The 27,617-nt window shown below is 44.0% G+C and overlaps 1 protein-coding gene across 2 annotated transcripts in view; it reads right to left on the reverse strand.

Annotated features, from left to right (window-relative positions):
- CFAP92 (cilia and flagella associated protein 92 (putative)) overlaps positions 1 to 27,617 on the reverse strand; it is a 140,091-nt gene that overhangs the window by 30,001 nt on the left and 82,473 nt on the right. For both annotated transcript variants that reach the window (XM_056524213.1, XM_056524212.1), the window contains exons 10-14: positions 13,202 to 14,085; positions 8,024 to 8,215; positions 6,636 to 6,921; positions 6,109 to 6,273; positions 2,956 to 3,168 (exon numbers count right to left, since the gene is read on the reverse strand). In XM_056524213.1, coding sequence (XP_056380188.1) covers positions 2,956 to 3,168; positions 6,109 to 6,273; positions 6,636 to 6,921; positions 8,024 to 8,215; positions 13,202 to 14,085 — 1,740 coding nt within the window. The remainder of the gene's footprint in view (positions 1 to 2,955; positions 3,169 to 6,108; positions 6,274 to 6,635; positions 6,922 to 8,023; positions 8,216 to 13,201; positions 14,086 to 27,617) is intronic.

Consider the following 27,617-nt stretch of genomic DNA (forward strand, 5'->3'; position numbering starts at 1 on the left):
ATACGCAGAAAAATGTTATAGGGGTCAGAAGATGACAATTTTAAATGCATACATTTCCGTGCATGTAGTTATGATTTTTTCCAGAAGTACGACCAAATCAAACCAATATAAGTAGGGTATCATTTTAATCGTATGGACCTACAGAATAAAGATCAGATGTCATTTGTACTGAAAAATGGACTGCATAGAAACGGAAACCCCCAAAATTTACAAAATTGCGTTTTTTCTTCTATTTCGTTGCACAATGATTTTTTTTCCCATTTCGCTGTAGATTTTTGGGTAAAATGACTAATGTCACTGCAAAGTAGAATTGGTGGCACAAAAAATAAGCCATCATATGGATTTTTTGGTGTAAAATTGAAAGGGTTATGATTTTTAAGAGGTGAGGAGGAAAAACGAAAGTGCAAAAACCGAAAAAACCTGCGTCCTTAAGGGGTTAAGGCCGTAGCTACCTCCCTGGAAACCTGCGCCAGATCAGAAATCGTTTGGGAGAGAGAAGACACCCAAACCGGGGCAGGTTCAGGGGGCTATCCTGGGTGGGGGGGATTAGGGCGGGAGGAAGAGCAGACAGAACAGGTGGGTTCAACCGAACCCCCCGGCATTTTAACCTTACACCCCGTACAAGCACAGTAAGTGACCGAAGCGGTCGCCTGTCTGTGAGGAGGTTCAAAGCTGGGGGAGGACATTGCAAAAATACAGAGAAGTCAGCTACCCAGAGACAGAAAGGAAAAAGGAACAATCTCACCCAGGTCCCTGTGTCCTGAAGTTCCTGTAGTCTTGCCAGGAGCGCAGGGACAGCTTGCAGTACCAGGGAGCACGTTCAGGCTGGAGATATGGGACTCAGAGGAGCAGAGTGCAGCAGCAGCTTGTGACGGAGCAGGGCGTCATGTGATCCCAGAGAAAGGAGGGAGGAGACTGGCTACCCCCGCAGCGCGCACTAGCACGGGAGTGGCTGAAAAGGGTCCCCCGTGCGCGCGCTAGCACAGGAGAGGCTGAAACATGCCCCCTGTGCGGGGATTGGCAGCGCATCGAAGCGCGAACTATGGGGGCGGAGCTACACGCGGCCGGACTAGGCCAAAGCCGCGGACTAAATTTTTCAGCAGGCCCAGCCTGACGCCAGCGAGCACCGCCGGGGGCACAGAGGTAGGGAAGGTCGGCGGTGGTCCCCAGTACAGTGGGGACGGCTGCTGGAGAACTAAAAAGCCCGCTGCCACAGCGGGATGAAAGTAAACGGGCCAGCTGCCGCAACAGCAGCAGGACCCAAAACGGTGCCCCCTCCACACAGACCTTAGCGTGGCTACCCCGAACATAAGATTAAATGGGCCAGCTGCCCAACAGCAGCAGGACCCAAATGGTGCCCCCCCTCCATAGGCTAACTGTACTGGTGCCCCACACTGCCGCCCTATTAACCCCTGAGAGGCACCAGCAGAGAGGGGGGGATTGATACTCACCAAGATGATATACTTACCTTCCTGAAGTCTTCCCTCCCCAGAAGTCTTCAACCAGTCTGGGCCAACTGCATCATACCATGCTTCAATACGCGGGGCGAGCAGAGGCAATAGGTGACCCGGACCCAAGGTACAACCTGGTGCTGGTCGGTGGCGAGGAAAGGTTAACAGACCATACTCTATGGACCGTGCCCTTCAGTCGCATGCGGGGGAATCAGGCAGAGCCATGCTCCTGTCACCACAACCTAGAAAAATAAAAAAGGGAGAGAAAATCTAAACTCTAATAAAACTAGAAAATAATAAAAGTAGACCAGGTCTGGAGTAACCAGACCTGTGTCTGCCTCCTAGGACACTAAGCTAAAAACTGAGTGTCTCTGAGTCAGTGGGTGGGTATATCCTGCTGAGGAGCCGACTTCTTTTTTTTGTTATGCCTAGTGTCAGCCTCCTAGTGGCAGCAAGATATATCCACGGTTCCTGTGTCTCCCAATGGAGCTGAACGAGAAATCTTTTTTTTGTAATGTTACAACATATAAACAACATATAAACAAACCAGAATACAGCTTACATATACACAAAAACCTAAAACCAAACATACCTACATCCCACCCAAACTCTTACCCTAACCCATTCCTCTCAACTGAATGGCCTTTTAATTATTTGTGGCATTGTGGTATTGCAGTCTGTCACACTATTGCATCCCATGTGAATACAAAATTGCAATACAATTATTTTCAAAATAAATTTCTGAAGTTGTAATTCTGTTTTTTGGATATACTGATCTATGTTCCGAGTATTGTGATGCAGCTAAATAAGTCAATTCTGGCAGCCTGCAAGCTTATTGCACATGGGCAGGGCTAGATTATAGACCAGTGGTCTTCAAAGCGTGGACCTCCCACTGTAGCAAAAGTACAACTCCCAGCATGCCAGTACAGCAAACGGCTGCTGGGAGTTGAAACTTTGCAACAGCTGGAGGTCCACAAATTGGAGAACACAGTCCTAGACACTCCCAGCTTTAACCTAAGTGAGTTTTCAAAGATTAAAAATTACCTCCTAAAATATAAAAGGTTTAATATATCACAGAGGAGTGGACTATGCAGTTTATAGAATCAGAGCCTAGTTATCCTTGTATGCGGGTCCAGCGCTTTGTACTGCCAGCTAGAAGGGCACTACAGTATGCATTTTTTTTTTTTTTATCGAAAAAAGGAGATGGGAACAGGTTGTTACCACATACATTTTGCTCTGCTGACTCCTCAAGGGACAAGTTATAACCAAATAAAGGGCTCTTTATCTTGTAAATGGGACAGCAAGAATGTGGCATATATTATGTGGAATAAACTAAACTCTGTGCTTTGCATTGCTTTCAATTCTACAGCTCTCAATTTTTATATCCACAACATCAATGAGTGTAATTATCACCAGTCACCTTATGATGAAGTAAGTAGTTAAAACTAGTCTCTGCAACACAAGAACAGCATTGACAAGTCCGTATAAATCTTCCATTACGTACCTTAGTTAACTCCAGGATCCGTGCATCATCTGGTTTTTTGGGATGCTTGTTACTTTCGATGCTGCTTCTGAATCCCGGATACAGGAAACTACTTGGTGTCATCCATTCCTCTGTAGATTTTGCAGCTAGGTCTTTCGGTTCCTGTTCAACATCCACTGGACTCACAGTAGCTGACTGGTAATCTAGAGAGTAGGTGTATCTGCGATTTGGTTCCTGTAAGAAAACATTTAGATATAAAATTAATGTAAGTTCACCTAAAGAGTGAATTCGGGTAGAAAAACAGACATGGTGCACATCTACAATCTTGTATAATGATCTGATTGCTTCTCAGCATAATATCAAAAACTAACAGGTTGTTAGTATACATTTTTGATCAAAAAGTACAAGCCCACTCGCCACGTCAAGGCCACCTATCCAGAGTGGGTCCCTAACGTCCCTAGCATAAAATGGCGCAGCACCGGGCGGCGACCACCACGGCCGTGACGCCAATGCCCACAGTTGGGAACGACCCACTGGCAGAGCAGCCCCAATGCCACTCAAACCAGTCTATGGGCCGCAGCCTCCCGCAGACACGGCGCCACGGCAGCAACGGACACCGCACAGCACCACACCAGTGTGAACAGGGATGTAATAGCTCACTTACCATACTCTCCCAGTCAGACTGGGAGGCAGCTAGGAAAGAGTACCTGTCATTTGCAAAAAGTTATAATCGGCGGGAGTCTCAGTGTTCAGACCCCCACCGATCAGCAGAATGAGCCAGGAGAAGTCTGGGTTTCCGTGCGCTCCTTTACCTGCCTCTGTGTCATGTAATCGAGACACGCTCATAGACTTTTATTGTGTTTGTCTCGATCATGTGACATGGAGCCGGGAGAGAACATGATCAGCACAAACTTCTCCCAGCTTGTTCTCCTGATCGGTGGAGGTCTAAACACTTAGATCCCTGCCGATCTAAACTTTTAACATGTCGCTAAAAGACATGTCAAAAGTTTTTACAAATGATCGTGGCCATTTAACATCAAATACAAAATTAAGGTCATTTGACCTTGATACCAACAATATGCACTATTTGGAACTGATACGTGTGCTTATAAAAGTACTTTATCGGCGTATAACACGCATTTTTTAGGCTAAAATTTTTAGCCTAAAGTCTACCTGCGTGTTATACACCGATAAGTCGCTGCAGTTCAATGATTTAAAGCGGGCGCTTTAAATCAATGAACTGCAGCGGCTTTTTCAGGTGCAGAGACCGCCAGCTTCTCTGCCCCTGCCTGTCCTGGGGTCCCTGCTGCCGCCGCTTCTCTCCCCCTGCTATCGGCGCCGCTGCCCCTTCTCTCCCCCTGTCTATCGGTGCCGCTGACCCTTCTCTCTCCCTGGCTTTCGGTGCCACTGCCCCATTGCCAGCGCCGATAGCCAGGGGGAGAGAAGTGGTGCCGGCAATGGGGCAGCGGCGCCGACAGACAGGGGGAGAGAAGGGGCAGAGGCACCCATTGCCGGTGCCGCTGCCCCATTGCCTCCCCCATCCCCGGTTGTATAATTACCTGTTGCCGGGGTCGGGTCCGCGCTGCTTCAGGCCTCCGGTGTGCGTCCCCTGCATCGTTGCTATGCGCTGCACGGTGTGGCGCAATGACGAGTGACGTCACTCGTCATTGCGTCTCGCAGCGCATAGCAACAACGCAGGGGACGCCACACCGAAGGCCTGAAGCAGCGCGGACCCAACCCCGGCAACAGGTAATTATACAACCGGGGATGGGGGAGGCAACGGGGCAGGGGCGCCGGCAATGGGTGCCTCTGCCCATTCTCTCCCCCTGTCTGTCGGCGCCGCTGCCCCATTGCCGGCGCTGCTTCTCTCCCCCTGGCTATCGGCGCCGGCAATGGGGCAGCGACACCGATAGACCGGGAGAGAGAAGGGGCAGCGGCGCCAATAGCCAGGGGGAGAGAAACGGCGGTAGCAGGGCTCTAGACCCCAGGAAAGGCAGGGGGAGAGAAGCGGGCAGCGACGGCCTCTCTCCTCCTGCCTTTCCTGGGAGCTTCTGCGGGGTAAGAAACAGTGTACCGGGGTATACACACGCACCCTCATTTTACCATTTTTTACCCAAATATCCTTGGTAAAATGAGGGTGCGTGTTATAGGCCGGTGCGTGGCATACATCGATAAATACGGTAATTTCACTCCCAGGAAATCATAACCTTTCATTCCTATCATAAAAAAGCTTATTGTAGGGGGAGGAAGAGAATTTTCTGCCTGCAATACCATTTGCGACAGACATTTTTTTTAGCTGCTTTGCCAAGCATATTTGAGCAGGATGAGACCATATCTACTGTAAAAGGGGCAGATTTACTTTGCATATGTTGTATGGAATAGTACAAACAGCTGCACTACTCTTCAGAGCCATATACAGTAAAAAGAAAAATGGTATACTTGAATTTGCTGCAAAGAGCTGCAGACACTGTTGGATAGCTGTTAGGGTATAAAAGCAAGCAGTATCTTTTCTGGAGCTGATGGGGGTAGCCAAACTTACAAAACCCCTATTATTCTCAGCCAAGTGTCAAGGTGGCAGAGCCACAGTGCCACAGTCTGGAATTCCTCCTTGCTTGCTCTCACCTTTCAGACCTTAAACATATAGGAGGTGAGGGTAAGCAAGGAACCTCATAGGAGGTGAGGGTGAGCAAGGAACCTTGCCTTCTCGACACTTGGCTGTCAAATTACAAGGCAGTTTTATAACCAATATCATCTCCAGGAAAGATACTGTTTGCTTTTATACCCAAACAGCTATCCAATGATGTGCCCAGCTCTTAGCAACAAATAAAGTTGACAGATTATTTTTAAAGGGATTATCCAGGAATAGAAAAACACAGCTATTTTTTTTCAAAAACAGCTCCATATCTGTCCCCAGGTTGGGTGTAGTTTTACAACTTCACTCCATTCACATCAATTGAACTAAGCTACAGAACCACACCCAACCTGGAGACAGATGGGAGAGGTTTTTGATAGAATGTAACTCTGTTTTTCTATTCCTGGATAACCCATTTAACCCCTTAATGAACAGGCTTGAAAAAGCCTTAATGACCAGCTAATTTTTTTAAATATTTTTGCAGATATTGACAAGGCTGTATGAGACCTTGTCTTAACTTTTTTAAATTAAGGATAACTAACCGCAGCCATTTTCTGTCGTAAAATCCTGTGTGCCACTTCTGTAGAGTTGAGTGTCTGTGAGCTGTAATTGTGAACAGTCATCCCATCCACAGGAACAATCTCCACATATTCCACTTTAGGCTTTTTCAACTCTTTGCTCATCTGCCAAACATGGTTGATATTCATCTGTAAGAAAAAGAGGAGATCTGAACATTTACTCCACTAAAAAACAAGGCTGGCCAAAAACAGTTATAGCTCGGTTTTAAGATATTTGTAGTATTAGGCTATATTCACATTTCCCTGAGAGACTCAGATCAGAATCTGTGTTGTAGATTCCATCTTATTTTGTAAATTAATGGGATATATCAGGTGTCAGCCGTGTGATGGATCCGGCACTGTGAAATAGATTCAATGTCTCAATAATGTGTCAGAATCATTTTTACTTTAAAGGGGTTCCCCTTCTCAATATTTTAGGGCCTATTTAATAATTTATGGAGGCAGCCAATTTTTATAGCTCGCTTTGATTTTAACCGGAAGATATTTTTTACCTGAATGTGGTCCTTGGTCTTATGATTCTCAATATCCCTCTGGAACTTAATGTACGGTGTATTAAAATTATCCAAGGGTATATGCAAAAGACACCTTTGACTTTTCTCTTCCTTCTCTGAAATGACCAGCTTTTTGCTGAAAATTTGTTCTTTATCTGCAAACAAATCTCCAGGTTTAAGTGGGACTCCAAATTCTCGACTCAGAAGGTGAATCATTTCTATTGAAGGCAGGAGGTCTCTCTGAATGACATCTCGTAACTTTTTAGCACTGCAGATATAGTCTAACCTTAAAAAAAAATTTGAAGAGGTAGAGACATGCAGTAAATTTAGTGCGTTTCTATATGTGGTGTAGTTTATTCTGTATCTGTCATTACAACTTGAAGGGGTATTCCAGGTTTTTTTTTTATTTGACTATGCTGCAGGGGCTGTAAAGTTAGTGTAGTTCAAAATCTAGTGTCTGTACCTTTATTTCATGGTGGTCTCGCAATTCTTCTGTGGTTTTTGCCTCAATGTTTACTACCAAATGAGCACAGATTACACAAAGCAATGCAGTTGTATGGAACTGCATTGATCCGTATGAGGAATCTAATGATTCCTCCTAAAAGATTTAAAAATCATAAATTAACACCTTCCATATTAAAAGTTCAAATCCTCCCCTGTTTCTAATTTTCCATATAAAAAAACATGTTAAATCATATTTGGTATCCCTGCATGCATAATTGTAAGAACTACAAACATTTTACATTATCCCATATGGTAAATAGCGTAAACGTAAAAAAATAAAAAATAAATAAATGCAAAACCCCAGAATTGCCTTTCTTTGATCACGTCACATCCCAGAAAAAATTAGGTAAAAAGTGATCAAAAAGTCCAATCATTTCTAAAATGGTACCAAAAAAAAACCCCAACAGATTACGTTGCAAAATATAGCCCCCATACAGCCCGGTATAGGGGTCAGAAGAGGACAATTTTATGCATAATCTTCGTACAAAAAGTGATATAGATTGCATATTGTTTTAATTGTATGGGCCTACAGAATAAAGATAATGGATCATTTTTACCAAAAAAGTGCACTGCGTAGAAACGGAAGCCCCCGAAAGTTACAAAATTACCTTTTTTTTTCAGTTTTGATCCACAAATATTTTTTTTCTTTCACTGTAGATTTGGTAGTAAAATGAGTGATGTAATTACACAGTACAATTAGGGTTGCAAAAAAAAAAACAAGCCCTCATATGAGTGGAAAATTTTACACGTTATGGCTATTAGAAGGCAAGGAGGAAAAAACAAGTCACAAAGTGCAAATATGAAAAGTCCCTTTGTCCTTAAGGGGTTAATATACATTTCTAAAATACAGAGAGAATACCACAATGACCAAGTAGTTTATTTACCTAGACAAAGCTTGAAAGCACAATGGAGGAACCATGTCTCTGATGTAGAGAAGTGGCTGATTTACTAGGGAGCTAAGAGGTTCAAGCAGATGGATGTGACACACCAAAACTCCAAGATCCTTATATAAACGCTCATGAAAAGCCATTTTTGAGTTGTACAGAATCTCCAGCTTTCCCTTTTGTTCTTCTGCTCTGTTAAAATAAAATAAAGCACATAAATAATTGAAAGCAGCACAATAGAATCATATAATGGAGAAAAGTAAGCCTGGACTAAATATTAGTGTTAGGCTGGGTTCACACCACGTTTTTGCAGTACAGTTCTCGTATCAGGTTTTTAATGAAAAACGGATTCCTCAAAACCTGACTAAACCGTATCAAAACGTGTATACAAATTTTAATCCGTACATTGTTGAAGACCGTATACAGTTTGAAAAAGTGATGTCCGGTTGCATCCGTTTTTAAGAAAAAAAAAAAAACATATACATTTTTACCTTTTCACTCCATTATGAATAAAGTTTCCCTTGTTTGATTGAAATTCCAAGAAAAAAAACTTTCAGTGTCAAAAACGGTTGGCATACGGTTTTCAATACAGTTCCATATGGTTTTAACATTGAAAATGTATACGGGAACTGTATTGCAAAAACATGGTGTGAACCTAGCCTTCAGCTGTGATCACATCTGTGTTGTAAATAAAAACGTATTGTTCCAGCACAGGAGTAAAACAGAACCAAGCTGTGACGGATCTTCTATAACGGATCTTTCAGGACAGGAACCAGCAGCGCCTAGTGAACCCCGTTTACTTATAATAGGGTCTATCAGGTTATTACATGATGTCTGTCAAGTTTAAATGAATAGCATGGCATGCCCAAATAAGTCAGAATCTGTGGCTGATGCTCTAAATTGTGCCTCCCAAACAAAGGTGGACAGAGCCATAAAGGGGTTCTCCAACTTAAATAAATAAATTATAGCCTGTATGAGATGTACTATAATAATAATATACACTACAGTTACTAGCTAAATCTTGCGCTGGTTTTCTGAGATTAAACTTTTCTACAGGTATGACAAGTTCTGCCTGCTACGTCACTGGTGGCCACCTGACATCTGGAAAAAATTTCCAGCTTCTTCACCTTATAGAGCACATGTCAAAGAACAATAAACCGCAGCCTCCCCAGCCCATCAGCGAATAGTACTTACAGCCAATCACGCTCAGAGCAGGAAGAGCGATTTAAACTGAGCGGCTAATGTGCAGACGGAGAGGAGAGCATCTGTGCCGATTAATACAGGCTATCTGTACAGCAGGGCTGCAGCTCTGCTACATGTAAAAAGATGCAGCCCCAGTCTATACAGTCGGCAGAGTCGACTGTGTATCCCCAGTGCGCTGGGTGGCCATGTAAGTTTAAGGCCAAGCAGCCAAGAAATGTCAGGGGAAAGCACTGTGGTGTTTGACTGTATAGAGCAGGTACAGCAGAGCAGACTGTGTACAACGCAGTGCCCTACAACACAGTCAGCTTTGCAGCTCACTCGCATAGATCTGATACAGCAGAGCCAACCGTATAGGGCATAGTGCACAGGGTGGCAAACAGACAGGAGGAGATTTATCAAAACCTGTTCACAGGAAAAGTTGATGAGTTGCCCATAGCAACCAATCAGATCGCTTCTTACATTTTTGAAAAGGCCTCTGAGAAAGGAAAGAAGCGATCTGATTGGTTGCTATGGGCAACTCAGCAACTTTTCCTCTCAACAGGTTTTGATAAATCTCCCCCACAGTCGTGCTGGCTGTCAGCAGGCTGGAAGTAATAACCTTCCAGAAAGGACATATCCCTAAAGATGCGCTCTCCCTGCTCACCTGATCATGTTCCAAACTAACTGCAACCAATCACTAATACTGGAGTGGATTCAGAATGTCATCCACTGCAGTCAGGAGAGCCCATCCCCTCGCAAAGGGAATTTTGACAAAATGTTATCGTAAAAAGAACAGCAATGGATTTATAGAATTAGTTCACAAGCACCCCATGGGTTAAATGAAGTCATAGCATTTAGTTGCTTCATATGATTTGATGACGTCAGTGGTTTAGAATCACATAAGCCACCACAATATCTTTACCATTTATCTATATTGACCCATTTTTTCTGTATTACCCTGACTGTAAGTATAACAAAACTGTTGCCCCGATAAATCTAAATATCCTGATTATTAATATCTATAATTACTATTTATAGATATATATAATAATTATTATTTATAGATAGTTTAAAACTATTATTAAGAAGTATATATTGTTGCCAAGGTGATGGGCACGTTTTTGGCCTGTTATATCTGTTTCAATCGCTAACATCCGGCCTGTGACACGCATACCTGGAACGCATGAGATAGATATGTGCCCACTTATACCTCCCCCGCTCTAAATGCCTATACACAGGCATACAGCTGATATAGTATAGAAGCGGACAGGGAGTTGAGATAGATGGGACGGTCTATGCGCATGCACATTACGGCACTTCCGCCGTTTGGAACGCCTACTGGTACGTGTGATCATGGCACTTCCGCCAAACGCATACTGGTATGCATGATTTGCGATGAGCACAGGTTATGCGCTGTCGCATTACTCGGTCTTTTACATCTTGCGCATTACGCAAGCGCAGTACGTCGCTTCCACCATTTGAGACGCACTTTGGCACGCATTATCCGAGAAGTGAGATCATGTCCGCTCTGTGGGGCGTTAAGAGGTATGTACAGGGCGGGACTAGGTTGCACACGTTATCCAAGGTGAGTAACTGACCTATTAGGAAATGTATCTGAGTATCAGTGCGGAGTTACCTAAACTCAGTGGCAGATAAAATGGCACGTATTCCAAACAGGAACTGCCGCCACTCGAGATGGCATCTCCATACAGGGGAATGCCGAGGGTCTGAGCCTCACTATTCAGTACATCTTATCTCTCTCCTGATGATCCTCAATGGGAGAAACACATTGAGAGTTTATGGTCATACCATTGGACATCTATCTGTATAAGTATACGCTTTATATATCTTAATATTTGCAGCTAATTTCCTCTGAAATAGTGAGTATGAAGTCATCCTCTATAGAAAGCTATATGCTTGCATTATTGTTGTCTTTTTGGACACTGGGGCTGGGGCTTTAACCAGTATCACTATATATGGCTTGTGTGTGTCTGCAGTAACATCTTGTAAGGCTTATGTTTTGTCTGCATTAACATTTGTCCTGACATCGTGGCTGTAATCAGTGTTGCTATGCGTGGCTGTAAACAGTGTGGCTATATGTGGCTTATACATTATCTGCTTTTTGTTTATAATAATAATAATTTAATAATAATAATTGTATTTATATAGCGCCTACAGATTCCGCAGCGCTGACAATTATGGGGTACAAACAAAGACAAGTATCAGACATAATATTACACAATAACTATTCAAACAAGAGGTGTGGGGATATGTTGAGGATATGTTGAGGCCAATTAAAGTATCTTATAGGCCTGTCTGAAGAGATGTGTTTTCAGGCCACGTTTGAAACTATGGATGTTGTTGTTGAGTCTGAGGAATTGAGGTATAGCATTCCAGAGAATCGGCGCAGCACGAGTGAAGTCTTGGAGACGGGAGTGAGAAGTTCGGATTATAGATGTTAGTGTGAGATCATTAGCAGATCGGAGAGAACGTGTAGGATGGTAGACGGAGATGAGAGAGGAGATGTAGGGAGGTGCAGCATTGTGGAGAGCTTTGTGTGTGAGACTGAGGATTTTGTACTGTATTCTGGACTGAATTGGTAACCAGTGTAGTGACTGGCACAGGGAGGAGGCGTCGGTGTAGCGGCTGGAGAGGAAGATGAGTCTGGTTGTGGCATTAAGGATGGACTGAAGAGGAGAGAGTTTGGAGAAAGGAAGGCCTATTAGTAAAGAGTTACAGTAGATGAGGTGGGAGTGAATCAAAGCAATAATGAGAGTTTTAGCAGTTTCAGTAGTGAGAAACGGGCGGATTCTGGAAACGTTTTTGAGATGCAGGTGACAAGAACGTGAAAGGGACTGAATATGGGGAGTGAAAGACAGATCAGAGTCAAGTATAACTCCAAGACAGCGAGCCTGCTGCCTGGGAGTTATGGTAGTACCACATACAGAGATGGAAATGTCAGGGTTGGTACAGTATCATTTGATGGAGAAAAAAACAAGAAGTTCTGTTTTCGAAAGATTTAGTTTCAGATATAAAGAGGACATGATGTCTGAGACAGCAGAGAGACAGTCACTGGTATTCTGTAGGAGTGCAGGGGTGATGTTGGAGGAAGAGGTATAGAGTTGGGTATACAATTAATATTTTCTTTTTGTATATTATCCTTGCTTGAGCTTATTGATATAATTCTTTGTAATAAGACCACTTGTCAGTTTCTCCCTTCTCTATTCTGCCATGGTATTGAGTGCCTAACTTTATCTAACATACATTGATAGATACACTGAATTAGGTTTCATGCCATATTTAATACATCTTGTTACCATAAGGACATCTTTAATAGCCACTATCTATGATTAGTCTCAGGCAATTAATTTAACTGAGATATATCGGTGATGATTACCATATGATACCCCTAACTGTATGTTTATCATTTACATATAGTTTTAGGGATGTGTCCAGCTAGCTAGGCAGATATATATTTTTAGCCAGCTAGTTAGCTGTTGGCAGGGTAATGACAGCTTATGGTAGGAGGACTCCACAAGAGTAAGGTTAACATTAGTAAATGAGGGCCACTGTGTATACTCCTCTTTTATCCTGTAACTGTTTTGGTGGTTTGTTGTATTATCTATCAGATACGATCTGTGTTCTATGATTTATCAGAAGTATCAAGAGCTATAGTGTTGTTTATCCACCTATAGGTATTCTCTATTTCATGTGAAGCATATTATTGATTATCATTTGTATTTTTGGGGTACCCCTTGTTTTATGGGCTTGGAATAAAAGTTATGTTTTAAATAGTGTATTTTTCTGTGAGTAGAACCCATCATCAGGCTAACTAAACAGGTACCAGGGTGGACCAGAGACCTGGCGCAGGATTCAGCAAGCTGAGTATAGTATGTTATGTTATACCCCTTACAGGCTGTAAATAGTTTTTTTGTTTTTTCATTTAATTCATAGAACCCCTTTAAATATGCACAGACTTTAAATAATAATGTGTACCTGCTTTGTACTGTCTCCCACAGTCCTTTTATAGCATGTTGCCTCAAACCTTCTAAAATAAAGAGGTGAATGTCTCCATCCATGACATGAACTCCAGTTATAACATCCAGGGAAGTGTCGTCCTTCTGATCATCTGTTAAACATAATCTGGAGAGAACATCCAGTGACAGATTTGCTGGGTCAGGGTCAAGGTTAAGGGCACGACAGTTGATTTCTATTATCTTTCCTATAAGATCCTGACATAACTCATCGTTCTTAAAATCAAAAATGTAGATCATACGTCCGTAAGGGCAATCGGGAGCAACAGTCTCTGAAGAAAGAGGTACCGCCAGGTCTACCCTTACCTTAAGAACAGACTGAGCATCTAAATAATGTCCTACTGGTAAAGGAGGAATCTGCCCATCATCAATTGACCCTGTAATTCCACCCTTTTTGCTGTTGGGGTTATATTTTGTAGCATCTGGATTTTCACAGCTATGGATTGGAATAGAGATATTTAAGTATGCTGCACCATAAACTAGGTCAGATAATCTCATTTTTGCAATTCCATAAGGATCTGGCAACCTGTCTCTTTCTGTGAAGGGGTCATGGACAGTACTTTTGGACGTTACAAGGCCGACATTACTCAGTTTTTCATCTTCAGGCTCCATTCCAAAAAGTGAAGGCTTGCTGATATTCTCCTGTATTTTCTGATCTCGATCATGTACCTCAATCTCTATAGGAGGACCAAGAAGAAACTGGAGCAGCTTTCCAGGACTCATTGTTCCAACAAAAACAACATTAACATCTCTAAAAAAAACATGGGTTCCATGTGTCTGTCCATGAGTTTGGTGAACAGTATAGTCCTGGAATCTGTATTTGCAGTACACTGGGATACATTTTTCCTGAAAAATATAAAGACACAACACATTACATACTGATGGGTAGTCTAAGATAGAAAAAAAAAAGGGGGCCTACTTTTTTTTCCAGCACCATTTTTTGTCCATGGGATGTAACTAATATTGCAGCAGAGCCGCCTGTACTTGAATGGGAACAAACTGCAATATAAAACATGGCTCATGTGCATGAGTTGCACTGTTTCTTAGAAAAAAAGAATCTCTCTTTTTAAAACCCAGACAACCTCCTGTTGTATTTTACTCTAATTTATGCACATTTTTATTCCTTTAACCCCTTAAGGACCAGGGGGTTTTCCGTTTTTGCACTTTTGTTTTTTCCTCCTTACCTTTAAAAAATCATAACCCTTTCAATTTTGCACCTAAAAATCCATATGATGGCTTATTTTTTGCGCCACCAATTCTACTTTGTAATTACATCAGTCATTTTACCCAAAAATCTACGGCGAAACGTAAAAAAAAAATCATTGTGAGACAAAATTGAAAAAAAACAAAACGCCATTTTGTAACTTTTGAGGGCTTCTCTGTTTCTAATTTTTCGGTAAAAATGACACCTTATCTTTATTCTGTAGGTCCATACGATTAACCCCTTAAAGACGCAGGACGTAAATGTACGTCCTGGTGAGGTGGTACTTAACGCACCAGGACGTACATTTACGTCCTAAGCATAACCGCGGGCATCGGAGCGATGCCCGTGTCATGCGTGGCTGATCCCGGCTGCTGATCGCAGCCAGGGACCCGCCGGCAATGGCTGACGCCCGCGATCTCGCGGGCGTCCGCCATTAACCCCTCAGGTGCCGGGATCAATACAGATCCCGGCATCTGCGGCAGTTCGCGATTTAAATGAACGATCGGATCGCCCGCAGCGCTGCTGCGGGGATCCGATCATTCAGAACGCCGGACGGAGGTCCCCTCTCCTTCCTCCTTCCAGACCAGAGCAGGAGATGACCGATAATACTGATCTGTTCTATGTCCTATACATAGAACAGATCAGTATTAGCAATCATGGTATTGCTATGAATAGTCCCCTATGGGGACCATTCAAGTGTAAAAAAAAAATGTAAAAAAATGTAAAAGTAAAAAAAAAAAGTGAAAAATCCCCTCCCCCAATAAAAAAGTAAAACGTCAGTTTTTTCCTATTTTACCCCCAAAAAGCGTAAAAAACATTTTTTATAGACATATTTGGTATTGTCGCGTGCGTAAATGTCCGAACTATTAAAATAAAATGTTAATGATCCCGTACGGTGAACGGCGTGAACGAAAAAAAAAAAAGTCCAAAATTCCTACTTTTTTAATACAATTTTAATACATTTTATTGTATTAAAAGTTTTTTATATGCAAATGTGGTATAAAAAAAAAGTACAGATCATGGCGCAAAAAATGAGCCCCCATACCGCCACTTATACGGAAAAATAAAAAAGTTAGAGGTCATCAAAATAAAGGGATTATAAACGTACTAATTTGGTTAAAAAGTTTGTGATTTTTTTTAAGCGCAACAATAATATAAAAGTATATAATAATGGGTATCATTTTAATCGTATTGACCCTCAGAATAAAGAACACGTCATTTTTACCATAAATTGTACGGCGTGAAAACAAAACCTTCCAAAATTAGCAAAATTGCGTTTTTCGTTTTAATTTCCCCACAAAAATAGTGTTTTTTGGTTGCGCCATACATTTTATGATATAATGAGTGATGTCATTACAAAGGACAACTGGTCGCGCAAAAAGCAAGCCCTCATACTAGTCTGTGGATGAAAATATAAAAGAGTTATGATTTTTAGAAGGCGAGGAGGAAAAAATGAAAACGTAAAAATTAAATTGTCTGAGTCCTTAAGGCCAAAATGGGCTGAGTCCTTAAGGGGTTAAAATGATATTCTACTTATATAGGTTTGATTTTGTCATACTTCTGAAAAAAATCATAACTACATGCAGGAAAATTTATACGTTTAAAATTGTCATCTTCTGACCCCTATAACTTTTTTATTTTACCGCGTATGGGTCGGTATGAGGGCTTATTTCTTGTGCCATGATCTGAAGTTTTTAGCGGTACCCTTTTTGTATTGATAGGACCTGTTGATCACTTTTTATTCATTTTTACATGATATAAAAAGTGACCAAAAATACACAATTTTGGAAATTGGAATTTTTTTGCGCGTACGCCATTGACCGTGCGGTTTAATTAATGATATATTTTTATAATTTGGACATTTCCGTATCCGGCGATACCACATATGTATTTTTATTTACACTTTTTTTGTTTTGTTTTTTAATGGGAAAAGGGGGGTGATTCAAACTTTTAATAGGGGAGGTGTTAAATGATCTTTATTCACTTTTTTTTGCAGTGTTATAGCTCCCATAGGGAGCTATAACACTGCACACACTGATCTTTTACATTGATCAGTGGTTTCTCATAGGAAACCAGTGATCGATGATTCTGCCGCTTGACTGCTCATGCCTGGATCTCAGGCACTGAGCAGTCATTCGGCGATCGGACACCAGGAGGCAAGGTAGGAGACCCTCCACGTGTCTAACAGCTGTTCGAGACGCCGCAATTTCGCCGTGGCGATCCCGAACAGCTCCCTGAGCTAACCGGCATGGTTTCACTTTCACTTTAGACGCAGCGTTCAACTTTGAATGCCGCGTCTAAAGGGTTAATAGCGCGCGGCACCGTGATCACTGCCGCGCGCTATTAGCCACGGGTCCCGGCCGTTGTTAGAGACCAGGCATCCGTTGTAACAACGGCCGGGCCCGACCCGCTATGAAGCGGGGCCACGTCGTGGCCCCGCGTTATAGAAAGGGAAAGGACTCAGGACATACCAGTACGTCCTTGGTCCTTAAGGGGTTAATCTAGGTCTAACTTACAATTATATGAGGAAAATACAGCACCTATGTTTAGTGACAGTGGGGGAGATTTATCAAAATATCTGCAGAGGGAAAGAAGCAGTTGTCCATAGCAACCAATCAGATTGCTTCTATTATTTTTAAAAAGGCCTTTGAAAATAGAAGAAGCAATCTGATTGGTTGCTATGGGCAACTGCTCCACTTTTCCTCTGCACAGGTTTTATAAATCTTCCACAGTAACACAAAGGCCCTGATTTGAAGTTTTCTTTGTGGATTTTAATTCCCAACAAATTTTTTTCACCGTATTTACTCAGGTTTCCCTACATTTTGAACTTTTCCCTACATTTTGCTTCTTTTACACATGCTCTGATCTGTGGGGTTTTCCTCAGCTCAAATCCACCACATTTTCTGTGGAAACTTTAGTAAATATTTTGGGTTTTTGTGAAAATGAGACAGAATTTTGCTGCTGTCTCTAGGAGGTGTGACACTATGGTAATAAAAAAAGTCGGCTCCTCCCAGCAGGATATACCCGCCTCCAGGCCCTGGGCTAATCAGTTTTAGTTCCAGAGCAATAGGAGGGGACCGACAGGTCAAAGAAGACCCAAACTGTCTGAAAAAAATACAACTGAACACACCCTCGGACAGAGAACCAAAGAAAACCCCAAAAAAGGGTGGGAGCTGTGTCCCCCAATGGATCCTACGAGAAAGAGATTTTACGGTAAGTAAAAAAAAAACTCCTTTTCTCTATCGGCTCCATTGGAGGACACAGACCGTGGGACGTACCAAAGCCGTCCCTTGGGTGGGCAGATAAGCAGTCAGGCAGACGGCCGTTCCACTGCCGCCTGCAACACTTTACGGCCCAGACTAGCATCAGCCGATGCGAAGGTATGAACCCGGTAGAACCTCGAGAAAGTGTGCAAAGACGACCAGGTAGCCGCCTTGCAAATCTGCGAGGCCGAGGCTCTGTTCTGGAGAGCCCAGGATGCCCCAACAGAACGGGTAGAATGAGCCACAACCCTGAAGGGAGGAATCTTCCCTTTACAGCGATAGGCTTCCGAAAAGGCAGACCGAATCCACCGAGAAATGATGGCCTTGGAAGCAGGTTGTCCCTTACGACGACCTTCCGTGAGGACGAAAAGGAATCACACTGACGAAATGAAGTAGTAATAGAGCGATAGGACCCAACAGCCCGAACAACATCCAGTTTGTGGAGTAAATGCTCCTTAGGATGAGAAGGAGCGGGACAAAAAGACGGGAGGACAATGTTCTCATTGAGATGAAAAGCCGAAACCACCTTAGGCAAAAAGGAAGGATCTGGCCGGAAAACAACCTTGTCCTGGTGGACCACCAGAAACGGAGAACGGCAGGAGAGAGCCGCCAATTCAGACACCCTCCGGATGGAGGTGATAGCAACAAGAAATGCCCCCTTCCAAGAAAGGAGGCGCAGAGACACCTCTCTAAGGGGCTCAAAGGGTGCACCCTGGAGGGCACTCAGAACCAGATTCAAGTTCCAAGGGATCGGTAAGGAGGGACAGCATGCGCCACTCCTTGAAGGAAGGTCCGGACATGAGAATTAGAAGCCAGAGGAAGCTGGAAAAGAAAAGAAAAGGCCGAAACCTGACCCTTAAGGGAACTGAGAGACATCCCCAGTTCCAAATCCGACTGCAAAAAGGAGAGAAGGCGGGGAACCAAGAAAGTCACAGGAGACAGGACATGAGCTTCCCACCAGCGAAAATAAGACCGCCAAGTATGGTGGTAAATTTTTACCAAGGAGGGCTTAAGAACCCTGAGCATGGTGTGAATGACTTGGCAAGAGAACCCGCGGGCCCTCAAAACCGCGGTCTCAACAGCCACGCCATCCGGACGAAGCGGAAGGCGCAGCGGAGCATCATCCAGGAGCCTGACTACGTCGGCGTACCACGACCTTCGGGGCCAATCTGGAGCTACCAGAATGGCGGAAACGTCCTCCGGTTTGAGTTTCCGCAGAACTCTGGGAAGGAGCGGAAGGGGAGGGAACAGGTAGGGTAGGGCAAACCCCGCCCAAGGAATCACTAGGGCGTCCACGGCTAGAGTCTGAGGGTCCCGGGACTTGGACACAAAAGGAAGGATCTTCCGATTGCGCCGAGACGCGGAGAGGTCCACGTCTGGAATGCCCCAGAGGTCGCAGACCCCCGGAATGTGAATCGCTGAAATGGCTGGAACCTTGCTTTCCGCCCAGATGAGAATCTTTGTCACCTCGGCCATGGACGAGCTGGGAGTGCCGCCTTGGCGATTTATGTACTCCACAGCCGTGGCATTGTCCGACTGGACGCGGACAGGACGGGACCGAAGCTGGGACTCCCAATGAAAAAGACAAAGAAGAATCGCCCGTAGTTCCAATATGTTTATTGGAAGGAGGGCTTCTCGGGGAGACCAGAGTCCCTGAACCGTCCAATCCCTGAACACACCGCCCCAGCCCGACAGACTGGCATCCGTTGTTACTACCTGCCAGTGAAAGGGAAGAAATGACCACCCCTGAAGAAGGGGGGAGTGGAGCGACCAGAGCAGAGACTGACGGATCCTGAGAGGGAGAACAATCTTGTGATCGAGGGGCAGAGGAGATCTGTCCCATCGAGAGAGAATCGCCAGCTGAAGAGGGCGGTAATGAAACTGGGCAAAGGGTACGGCCTCCATGGCCGCCACCATACGACCCAGGACTTTCATACAAGTGCGGATGGAAACTGGGACCTGAGCCTGAAGGGAGCGGACTCCTGCCATAAGAGTCAGATGTTTGTCCGGCGGAAGGCAAATTCGGGCAGAGGCCATGTTGAAGTGAAATCCCAAGAAGATCAGAGACTGGGTGGGAGAGGGTACTGACTTGTCCCGGTTGACCATCCACCCGAAGCGATCCAGAGTGTGAAGAGTGACATCCACATTCTCCAGAGTCTGGGCTCTGGTGGGAGCCTTGATGAGAAGGTCGTCCAGGTAGGGTATCACCGATACTCCCCTCGACCGCAACAGGGCCATCACTGGCGGAAGGATCTTGGTAAGACCCGAGGAGCCGTGGCCAGGCCAAAGGGGAGGGCTACGAATTGAAAATGCCCCTCCGGAACCGCAAAGCGGAGATACCGATGATGGCCTGGAAATATTGGCACATGGAGGTAGGCATCCTTGTTGTCCACCGAAGAAAGAAACTCCACTTGTTCTAGGGATGCCACTACCGAACGGAGAGATTCCATTCGGAAGTAGCGGATGAGAAGATGACGGTTGAGACGCTTGAGGTCTAGGATTGGTCGTACAGAACCATTCTTCTTGGGGACCACAAAAAGATTGGAATAGAAACCCCGAAAACGTTCCCCTGAAGGAACGGGAACGATAACCCCCTGGAGAAGCAGAGACTGGAGAGCCTCTCGAAATTTATTCGCCAGAGAAGGAGACCGGGGGGCCCGGGATCGAAAAAAGCGATCCCTCGGGAGGGAGGCGAATTCGATTCGGTAACCATTGGACACCACGTCCCTGACCCAGGAGTCCTGAATGTGTGTGGTCCAGAAAAAGTCTCGAAAAAGTAAGAGACGACCTCCCACCCAAGAAAAAACTACGGGTGGGGGATTCACTTCATGCGGAAGTGGGTTTGCGGTTGCCTGATTTGGCTGCAAACCGGCCGGAACGGTTGGTGTCCGACTTCCAAGACGGGCGCGCCCGGAACGAGGGAGCCTTCTTGTCCCACGAAGGCGCCTGCTCAGACCCCTTGCTGGGGCCAAGGGGCCAAAAGGAAGAGGACTTCCTTTGGGAAGTGGAGTGCGCCTTATTTTAAGGCCTGTCGCCTCAGAGATAATCTCGTCAAGGCGCTTGCCAAAAAGACAGCCACCCGTAAAAGGAAGCTCAGTGAGAGACCTTTTGGAAGTGGCATCCGCATTCCAAGCTTTAAGCCACATAGAACGGCGGAGAGCAGCTAGGTGACCCACAGCAAATGCAGAACAACGGGCTGACTGCATGGAAGCTGTGCGCAGAAATTCCCCAGCTTTAGAGCCTTGGAGAGCCAGAGCAGTTAGATCCTCTGGGGGGGAGCCCGCTAGGATACCCTGACGGAGTTTTAGGCACCACTCTGATAGGGCCTTGCACGCCCATGTCGAGGTGAAGATGGGAAGAAGCGAAGAGCCAGCTGCTTCAGAGGCAAACTTTGCTAAGGACTCCACCTTCTTGTCCGTGGAATCCTTGAAGGCAGCCGCATCTGCCAGTGGCAGTGTAGTAGCCTTAGAGATTCAGGATATTGTTGGATCCACTGAAGGAGGGGAAACCACCTTAGTGACAAGATCATTGTCAAATGGATAACGTTCTTGAATCGTCTTTATTTCCGAGAACCTCTTGTCTGGATGTTTCCATGCAGATTCCAGAATGGCGTCAAAGTCAGCGCGAGAGCTGAACCTTTGAGGTGCTGGCTTAGCACGATGAAAGGATACTTCAGGAGTTACATCCGAAGATCCTGGGTCCTCTTAAGTGAAAGGTGTCTCTTATGGCTGCAACCAATGAGTTCACCATTTCAACTGTACCTGTGTGGTCCTCTGAGTCAGATACCGATTCGGAAACCTCATCAGCCAGTTCACCAGGAGAATGTGAACGAGTGGAGGCAGTCCTGGAGGGTGGTGACCCTGACCGGGTACGCGGCTCTGGTGTGGCAGAGCGGCGACTCAGAGAACGTCCTCCGGAGGAGTGATGTTAGTGACCAGATGACGGGGGGGCGGGACCCACGGGGGGAGCGCCCACGCCTATCTGAAGACTCAATGGAAGAGTCGGACGAGGCACCCCTAGTACGCTTGTGAGAGCATGAAGTATGTGGGGAAGTGGAGCCGACCCCCAGAGAGGGCCGGCGCAGGGCAGACCCCTTCAAGGAGGACGCCACTTCCCGGGAGGCCTCAGCCACCGAACGGGAGACATGAGTCAAGTCAGCCATATACCGGTTCAGAGAAGAAACCCAGGCTGGACGGGCAGCTGAATCCACCGGAACCAAAAGGGCATTCACACAGTGTAAAAACAGAATGCATGCCCCCTAAGATGCCACTGATCGCCTCAGAATAAAAGTCAAGCCCCAGTATAAGCCAGCCCCATAAACCTGAAAAGGTGGGCCAAAAACTGAGGGTCTTCAGAGGTTGCAAGTCTGCACCTAAGGGAGAAAAGGGAAATGTACTTACCTCAGTCAGAAGAACTTACCTAATGAAGTCTTCAGTCAGCTTTTTGTCGCCTGCATTATGCCTAGATGCTATGCGCGAGCGAGGCGAGCAGGGGAATAGGGGGACCCGGACCCATGAGGTACCAACCCAGGCGCTGACCGTTGGCGAGGGGGGGGGGTGAACAGCGGATATATGCAATGTCTGTGCCCCCTTACTCGCAATGGGGAAACAGGGAACCGGAGTGCCTGAGTCCCCACCTAAAAACATGAAAGAAAAAAGGCATAAAAAACTTACACGTCCCTATACTAGGAAAACAATAAATCAGAAGACCTGGTCTGGAGAATTCCAGACCATGTCCACCTCCTGCAAGACACTAAGCTAAAACCGATTAGCTCAGGGCCTGGAGGCGGGTATATCCTGCTCGGAGGAGCCGACTTTTTTTTATTACCATAGGGTCACACCTCCTAGAGACAGCAGCATACACCCACGGTCCCCCAATGGAGCCGATAGAGAAAATTGTTTATAGAATATAAAGCATGGCTTATAAAAAGACCACTAGAGGTCCCCATGCCATCCAGAACATAATTCTGTCCAGCTGAAGCATCATCTTTGTCCCAGCTGACAAAGAGCACCGATCAGACAGGGAGGAGGCAGGTAAGGGCCCTCCTGCTGTCCCCTCTCGATTTCGTCGCGGGCTCTGTACAGACTCACTTACTGCTTACTGTATGTCACTGTTCTCCAGGCCCATAGAAACAGCAGCACTCCATAAATGGAGGGACAAACAGACAGAGCTAAGTAGGGAGGGGTCTGAGAGCTGGAAGGAGGGATCTAAAAGGTTATAATGAAATCCTGGGAAACGCACATCCTGTATACACATTAGTGCATGTAACTTTTTGGTAGTCAAACTGGGGATCACATGACCCAGCTGCAGTAATTAAATGTATGGCTACAGCTAAGGCTCCTTTCACACTACCGTTTTCACCCAGTAGGTGACGTCCGTTAGGAATATAGCGGGAGAAAAATTTGTGCATGACACGTCTTTTTCTCCCGCTATCTTTGGCCGCAATTATGGGAGTTATAACTGACAGAAAAATCTCATTCAAGTGAATGGGATCCTCTTTTCCCGTTAGGCTCCATTACAATAACAGACATTAATGGCAGACAAAGTAGAAAAAAAAAAAGACATTAACGTCCGTTTTTTAACAGAGCTTCACTAGTGTGAAAGAAGCCTAAACTGGTATGAAACAGATGCCATTGCAGGAATACTGTGGGTGCTTCTTGCGTGTAGAAAAACTATATGACATTTTTGTTTATTTATTGATATAAGTGCTTTTAATAGTAAATTGATAAAACTACATTTAGGGAAACCCCTCCCTACTTAGGTCTGTCTGTTTGTCCCTCCATTTATGGAGTGCTGCTGTTTCTTTGGGCCTGGAGAACAGTGACCTACAGTAAGCAGTAGGTGAGTCTGTACAGAGTCCGCAACAAAACCTTCTAATATCCAGTGGGAAAAAAAAAATAAGTGTCCAAATTGGTCAGTGTAACAAACAGTAAAGAACCCTAAAGCACCAGGATCTCCGTGAACCTTCTACTACTGCACCCTATAACATTACACCCCTATATTGCATTCTTTAATATATTGCTTTATCAATATTGTACCATTTATTGTTTATATAATGACATATTAAAATCTCTCTTCATTACAGACAATGATTTAAAATCTGCCATTTATATTATCTGCATATTTTCCCAACCATAAGCAGTCATTCCAGTGATAAAATAGAAAAATGATTAAAAAAAAATGTATACAGTTCTACAGCGTATTTTTAATGTGGCTCCCAGGGAGAAAACTTTATTTAATCATCCACCAATAAAACAGCAACAAGCCTTCTGCTGTTTCCAAAAACTGTTCAAGTCAATACTTTAAATCTGGTTTCAGGCCATAAAGCTCAGAGAGATGGCAATGAATAGTAAACTGTCCTACTTACACAACAAAGAGCTTTATATTGTGTTAGCAGTGACAACCAGGATCCCACTTACTAAAGCTGCCAAAGGGCATTAGAATTTGTTTGTGGTTCCTGATCTTGGTTTCTTTTGGCAATCTAACACTTAAGAGCTGCCACTTTGCCAGCAGCTCATGTCAGGGCTGCATGCTGTATATCGTTCTGTTTAATCCTGCCTTATCTTCTCTGCTATGCTGAACTAAAAACCTTGACACATGGTGGGTGATGTGCTTGCAATCTTCCATACAGAGAGCTTTCCATTCTAAAAGCGTTGCTTCCCACAAATATTTACCATAAGACTTTTATAAGGCCTGCATTGAACATTATCTGCATACAAAGGAACTACGAAGTGCGCCAGACCAGAATATTGTAATTTTTTAAATACTTTCCCACGATCCCTTTAAAAATCTCCCACAGTGTCCTGATATCAATGTAGTCCCTCAAAGAACCTTTTTCTGACAGGTTTGTTATTAGCCTTTTCTCCTCTCCTGATATATAATCAACCTTGCTAAGAAGAAAATATAGGAAAAGAGACATGTATAGACTGAGCCAGTCCAAAACAGCCTGACAGATTTCACTGACAAAAGGACATTGCAGAAGGCTGTAGAAGATTAACTAAAAAAAAAAATTAAACCTTATAGGAAATGTTTTCTGTACTGTAATGAGTACAAAACAAAAATAAGGGGGGGGGGTCACACTGTTTTTTGTTTCCATTTAACGTATACACTTGAAAAGGAGACAAATGTATACATTAAGGGATGCTAAACACAGATGCTCTAGCCATACAGAATAATCTGTTTCCCATTGACTTACATTATCAGAAAATTAATTGAATGTACTGTAACGGACAGAAACAGTAACACAGAAACAAAGCCTAAATAAATGCATTCAAAGTTGTCCATAGCTTTTACATGGTCACTAGTCTTTCAACAAAATGTGCATAACCACTACAAGTAAATATAAGAAACTTTGTTATACAGTGGTCCCTAAAGTCACAATATTAATTGATTCTAGGACAACCATTTGACAACCACAGATGAGGACTGGCTGTTGTTACATTGTGTGTTGAGTATTGTCTAAAGTTTAAATGGTCCAAGAAAGAGCATTATGTGTTTAAAATATTGTAACTTAAGGAAGCACTGTCTATATTCTGTACTGTTTGTCTTATTAGCAAGAAATACTAAATTATCCACTTAAATAGGCAATACATTGGTTAAAAAAATTGTATATATTTTTGGGTGAAAAAATGCTCTATACTTCTTACCACCAAGGGTCCCTCAACCCTTGTTCGCTGGGACAAAATACAAGATGTGTGGGCAGCACTGCAGGGCTGTGTGTCTACTCTAAACATGTCAATCAGCCTGCTTTGCCAGTCAGGGGCCTATCACAGAGCAGCCAGTTGTCAGTTCTGAGGAGTGAGGGAGAAAGTTTCCACATGAAATATGAGGACAAGTGGCATGCTTGCCTAAGGGAATGCCACTCCTCCTCCTCAGTGAACTGCATGCAGTGTGAGCAACATAAAAAGGGAATTGGGAGCAATAAAAGAATGAAAACCAGGATTTAAGCACACAGACAGAAAGTGCACTGTATCCATCCCTAGTAGAACTCTTGCACACGTATAACATTCATCTGCCTACCTTCTGACCCGTGGAATGGAGTTGAAATACCTTACTTTTGCTACAGTTCCTTGGCTTTCGAAAGGACTCAACTTGAGTAGGTACTAAACAGGACTGGATACTAATGCTTCTTCATGTGGTTACAAGCTCGGTTGTGGTGACCTTGAGCTGTCCTACCTTATCTACAGGAATTGTACCTAAACCTTTGCCTTTTATTCAGCCCCTTTGACAACCCTACAACCAGATAACAGCCAGAGTCACCCACCATGAATATAAAAGGCGATGCATTTTAGGCCCAATTTCCTTTATTAAACATTAAGATGGCGGCAATATGTTCAACAGTCCACTGCACACAGAGTACTAGACCTTACAGTGCATATTCACTGCAAGCCTAAAATATATCTTTTGTATTATAAGAAAGCTTTTGCAATTATAAAATGCATTTGGGTTGATCAATTCTAGTAAATATTCTCAGATTTCCCTGTATAGAGAAACTGGAAGGAACAGGGCTCTTAATGTCTGGTGTAATTACGGCAATGTCGGTACACAGTGTAATAGCTGAGGCAATTAGCTTTGGCACAAGCAGGATAAATAATGAACAGGTAATACCTGACTCCATAATAAGTAAATTACTGTAAATCATTGTGTATAGAAACACTCAACTAAAGTAAATTACAGATGAAAGAGAAAACAGTATGTACAGTACATCTCAAACACACAGATCACTTATATCAGTGATTAAAGATGTAATTTTTTCATGTAGGATAATAGTATTTGTTAATAATTTACACAGAAATTATCTTGGAAAAAATGATAGTGCCGAGAATATATTTTCTAGATTTAGGCTTGGGCTGCACAGCTGTTATTGTAGAAACCATGCCTTACTATTTTGTGATCTATTTCTGAGACTTATGTCACCAATGAGTTGTCCAGCATGACCATGAGCTAACAATGTGACGAAAGACTGAGAATGCTACTTAGGTTTGCAGATCTACTCCAGTTTTCCAGTGAAATGTTTTTCTTTTTACTTAATGAAAGCAGTGGGTATTTTGGATGCCTTACCATAGCCCAGTGCTTAAAAGGGAATCTGTCATCAGTGTCACCTGCACAAACCTGTTGGTACATGCTTGTAGTGATAGTGACACCAATGAAAATAATACTTACCACAGGCTGATCCACCTTCGGGCGGCAGGCTTGGTGCATGGGCGGCCCTTCAGCAGCAAGCTGATGCAATGGCTGCTGTTTCTCACTTTGCCAGGTTCCCTTTAAAGGGAACCTGTCACCATGAAATATAAGCCCAAATCTACCAGCATAATTTTGCAGAGCAGAGATGAATTTCTACCTATTTTAGGCTTTGGGGTCCAGTGGGTGGTATCACTTAACCCCTTGCCACAAATGGACGTTCATTAACGTCCATTGGCGGCTCCCGAGGTATGACGCGCGCTCAGCAGGTGAGTGTGCATCATACCCTGTGCGTCCCGGTTGCTATACGCAACCAGGACCCACGGCTAATGCCGGACATTGCCGATTGGGCTGATGTCCCTCATTAACCCGCGATCAAACTTGATCACCGAGTCTATAACTAAAGTAAACATTGCCAGTTAGCTCAGTGGTGCTGTTCGGGACCGCCGAGGTAATATTGAGGCATCCCGAACAGCTTGCAGGACGCAAGAAGGATCCCTACCTGCCTCCTCGCTGTCCGATCGCCGAATGACTGCTCCGTGCCTGAGATCCAGGTAGGAGCAGTCGAGCGGCGATAACAGTGTGTGCAATGTTATAGTCCCCTATGGGGGCTATAACATTGCAAAAAAAAATAAATATAGAAATTAAAGAGTTAATAAATGTGATTTAACCCCTTCCCCCTTATCCCATAAAAAAAAAACAGTGGAAATAAAAATAAACATATGTGGTAT

This window comes from Hyla sarda, chromosome 6 (assembly GCF_029499605.1).
Source record: "Hyla sarda isolate aHylSar1 chromosome 6, aHylSar1.hap1, whole genome shotgun sequence".
Classification (NCBI taxonomy): domain Eukaryota; kingdom Metazoa; phylum Chordata; class Amphibia; order Anura; family Hylidae; genus Hyla; species Hyla sarda.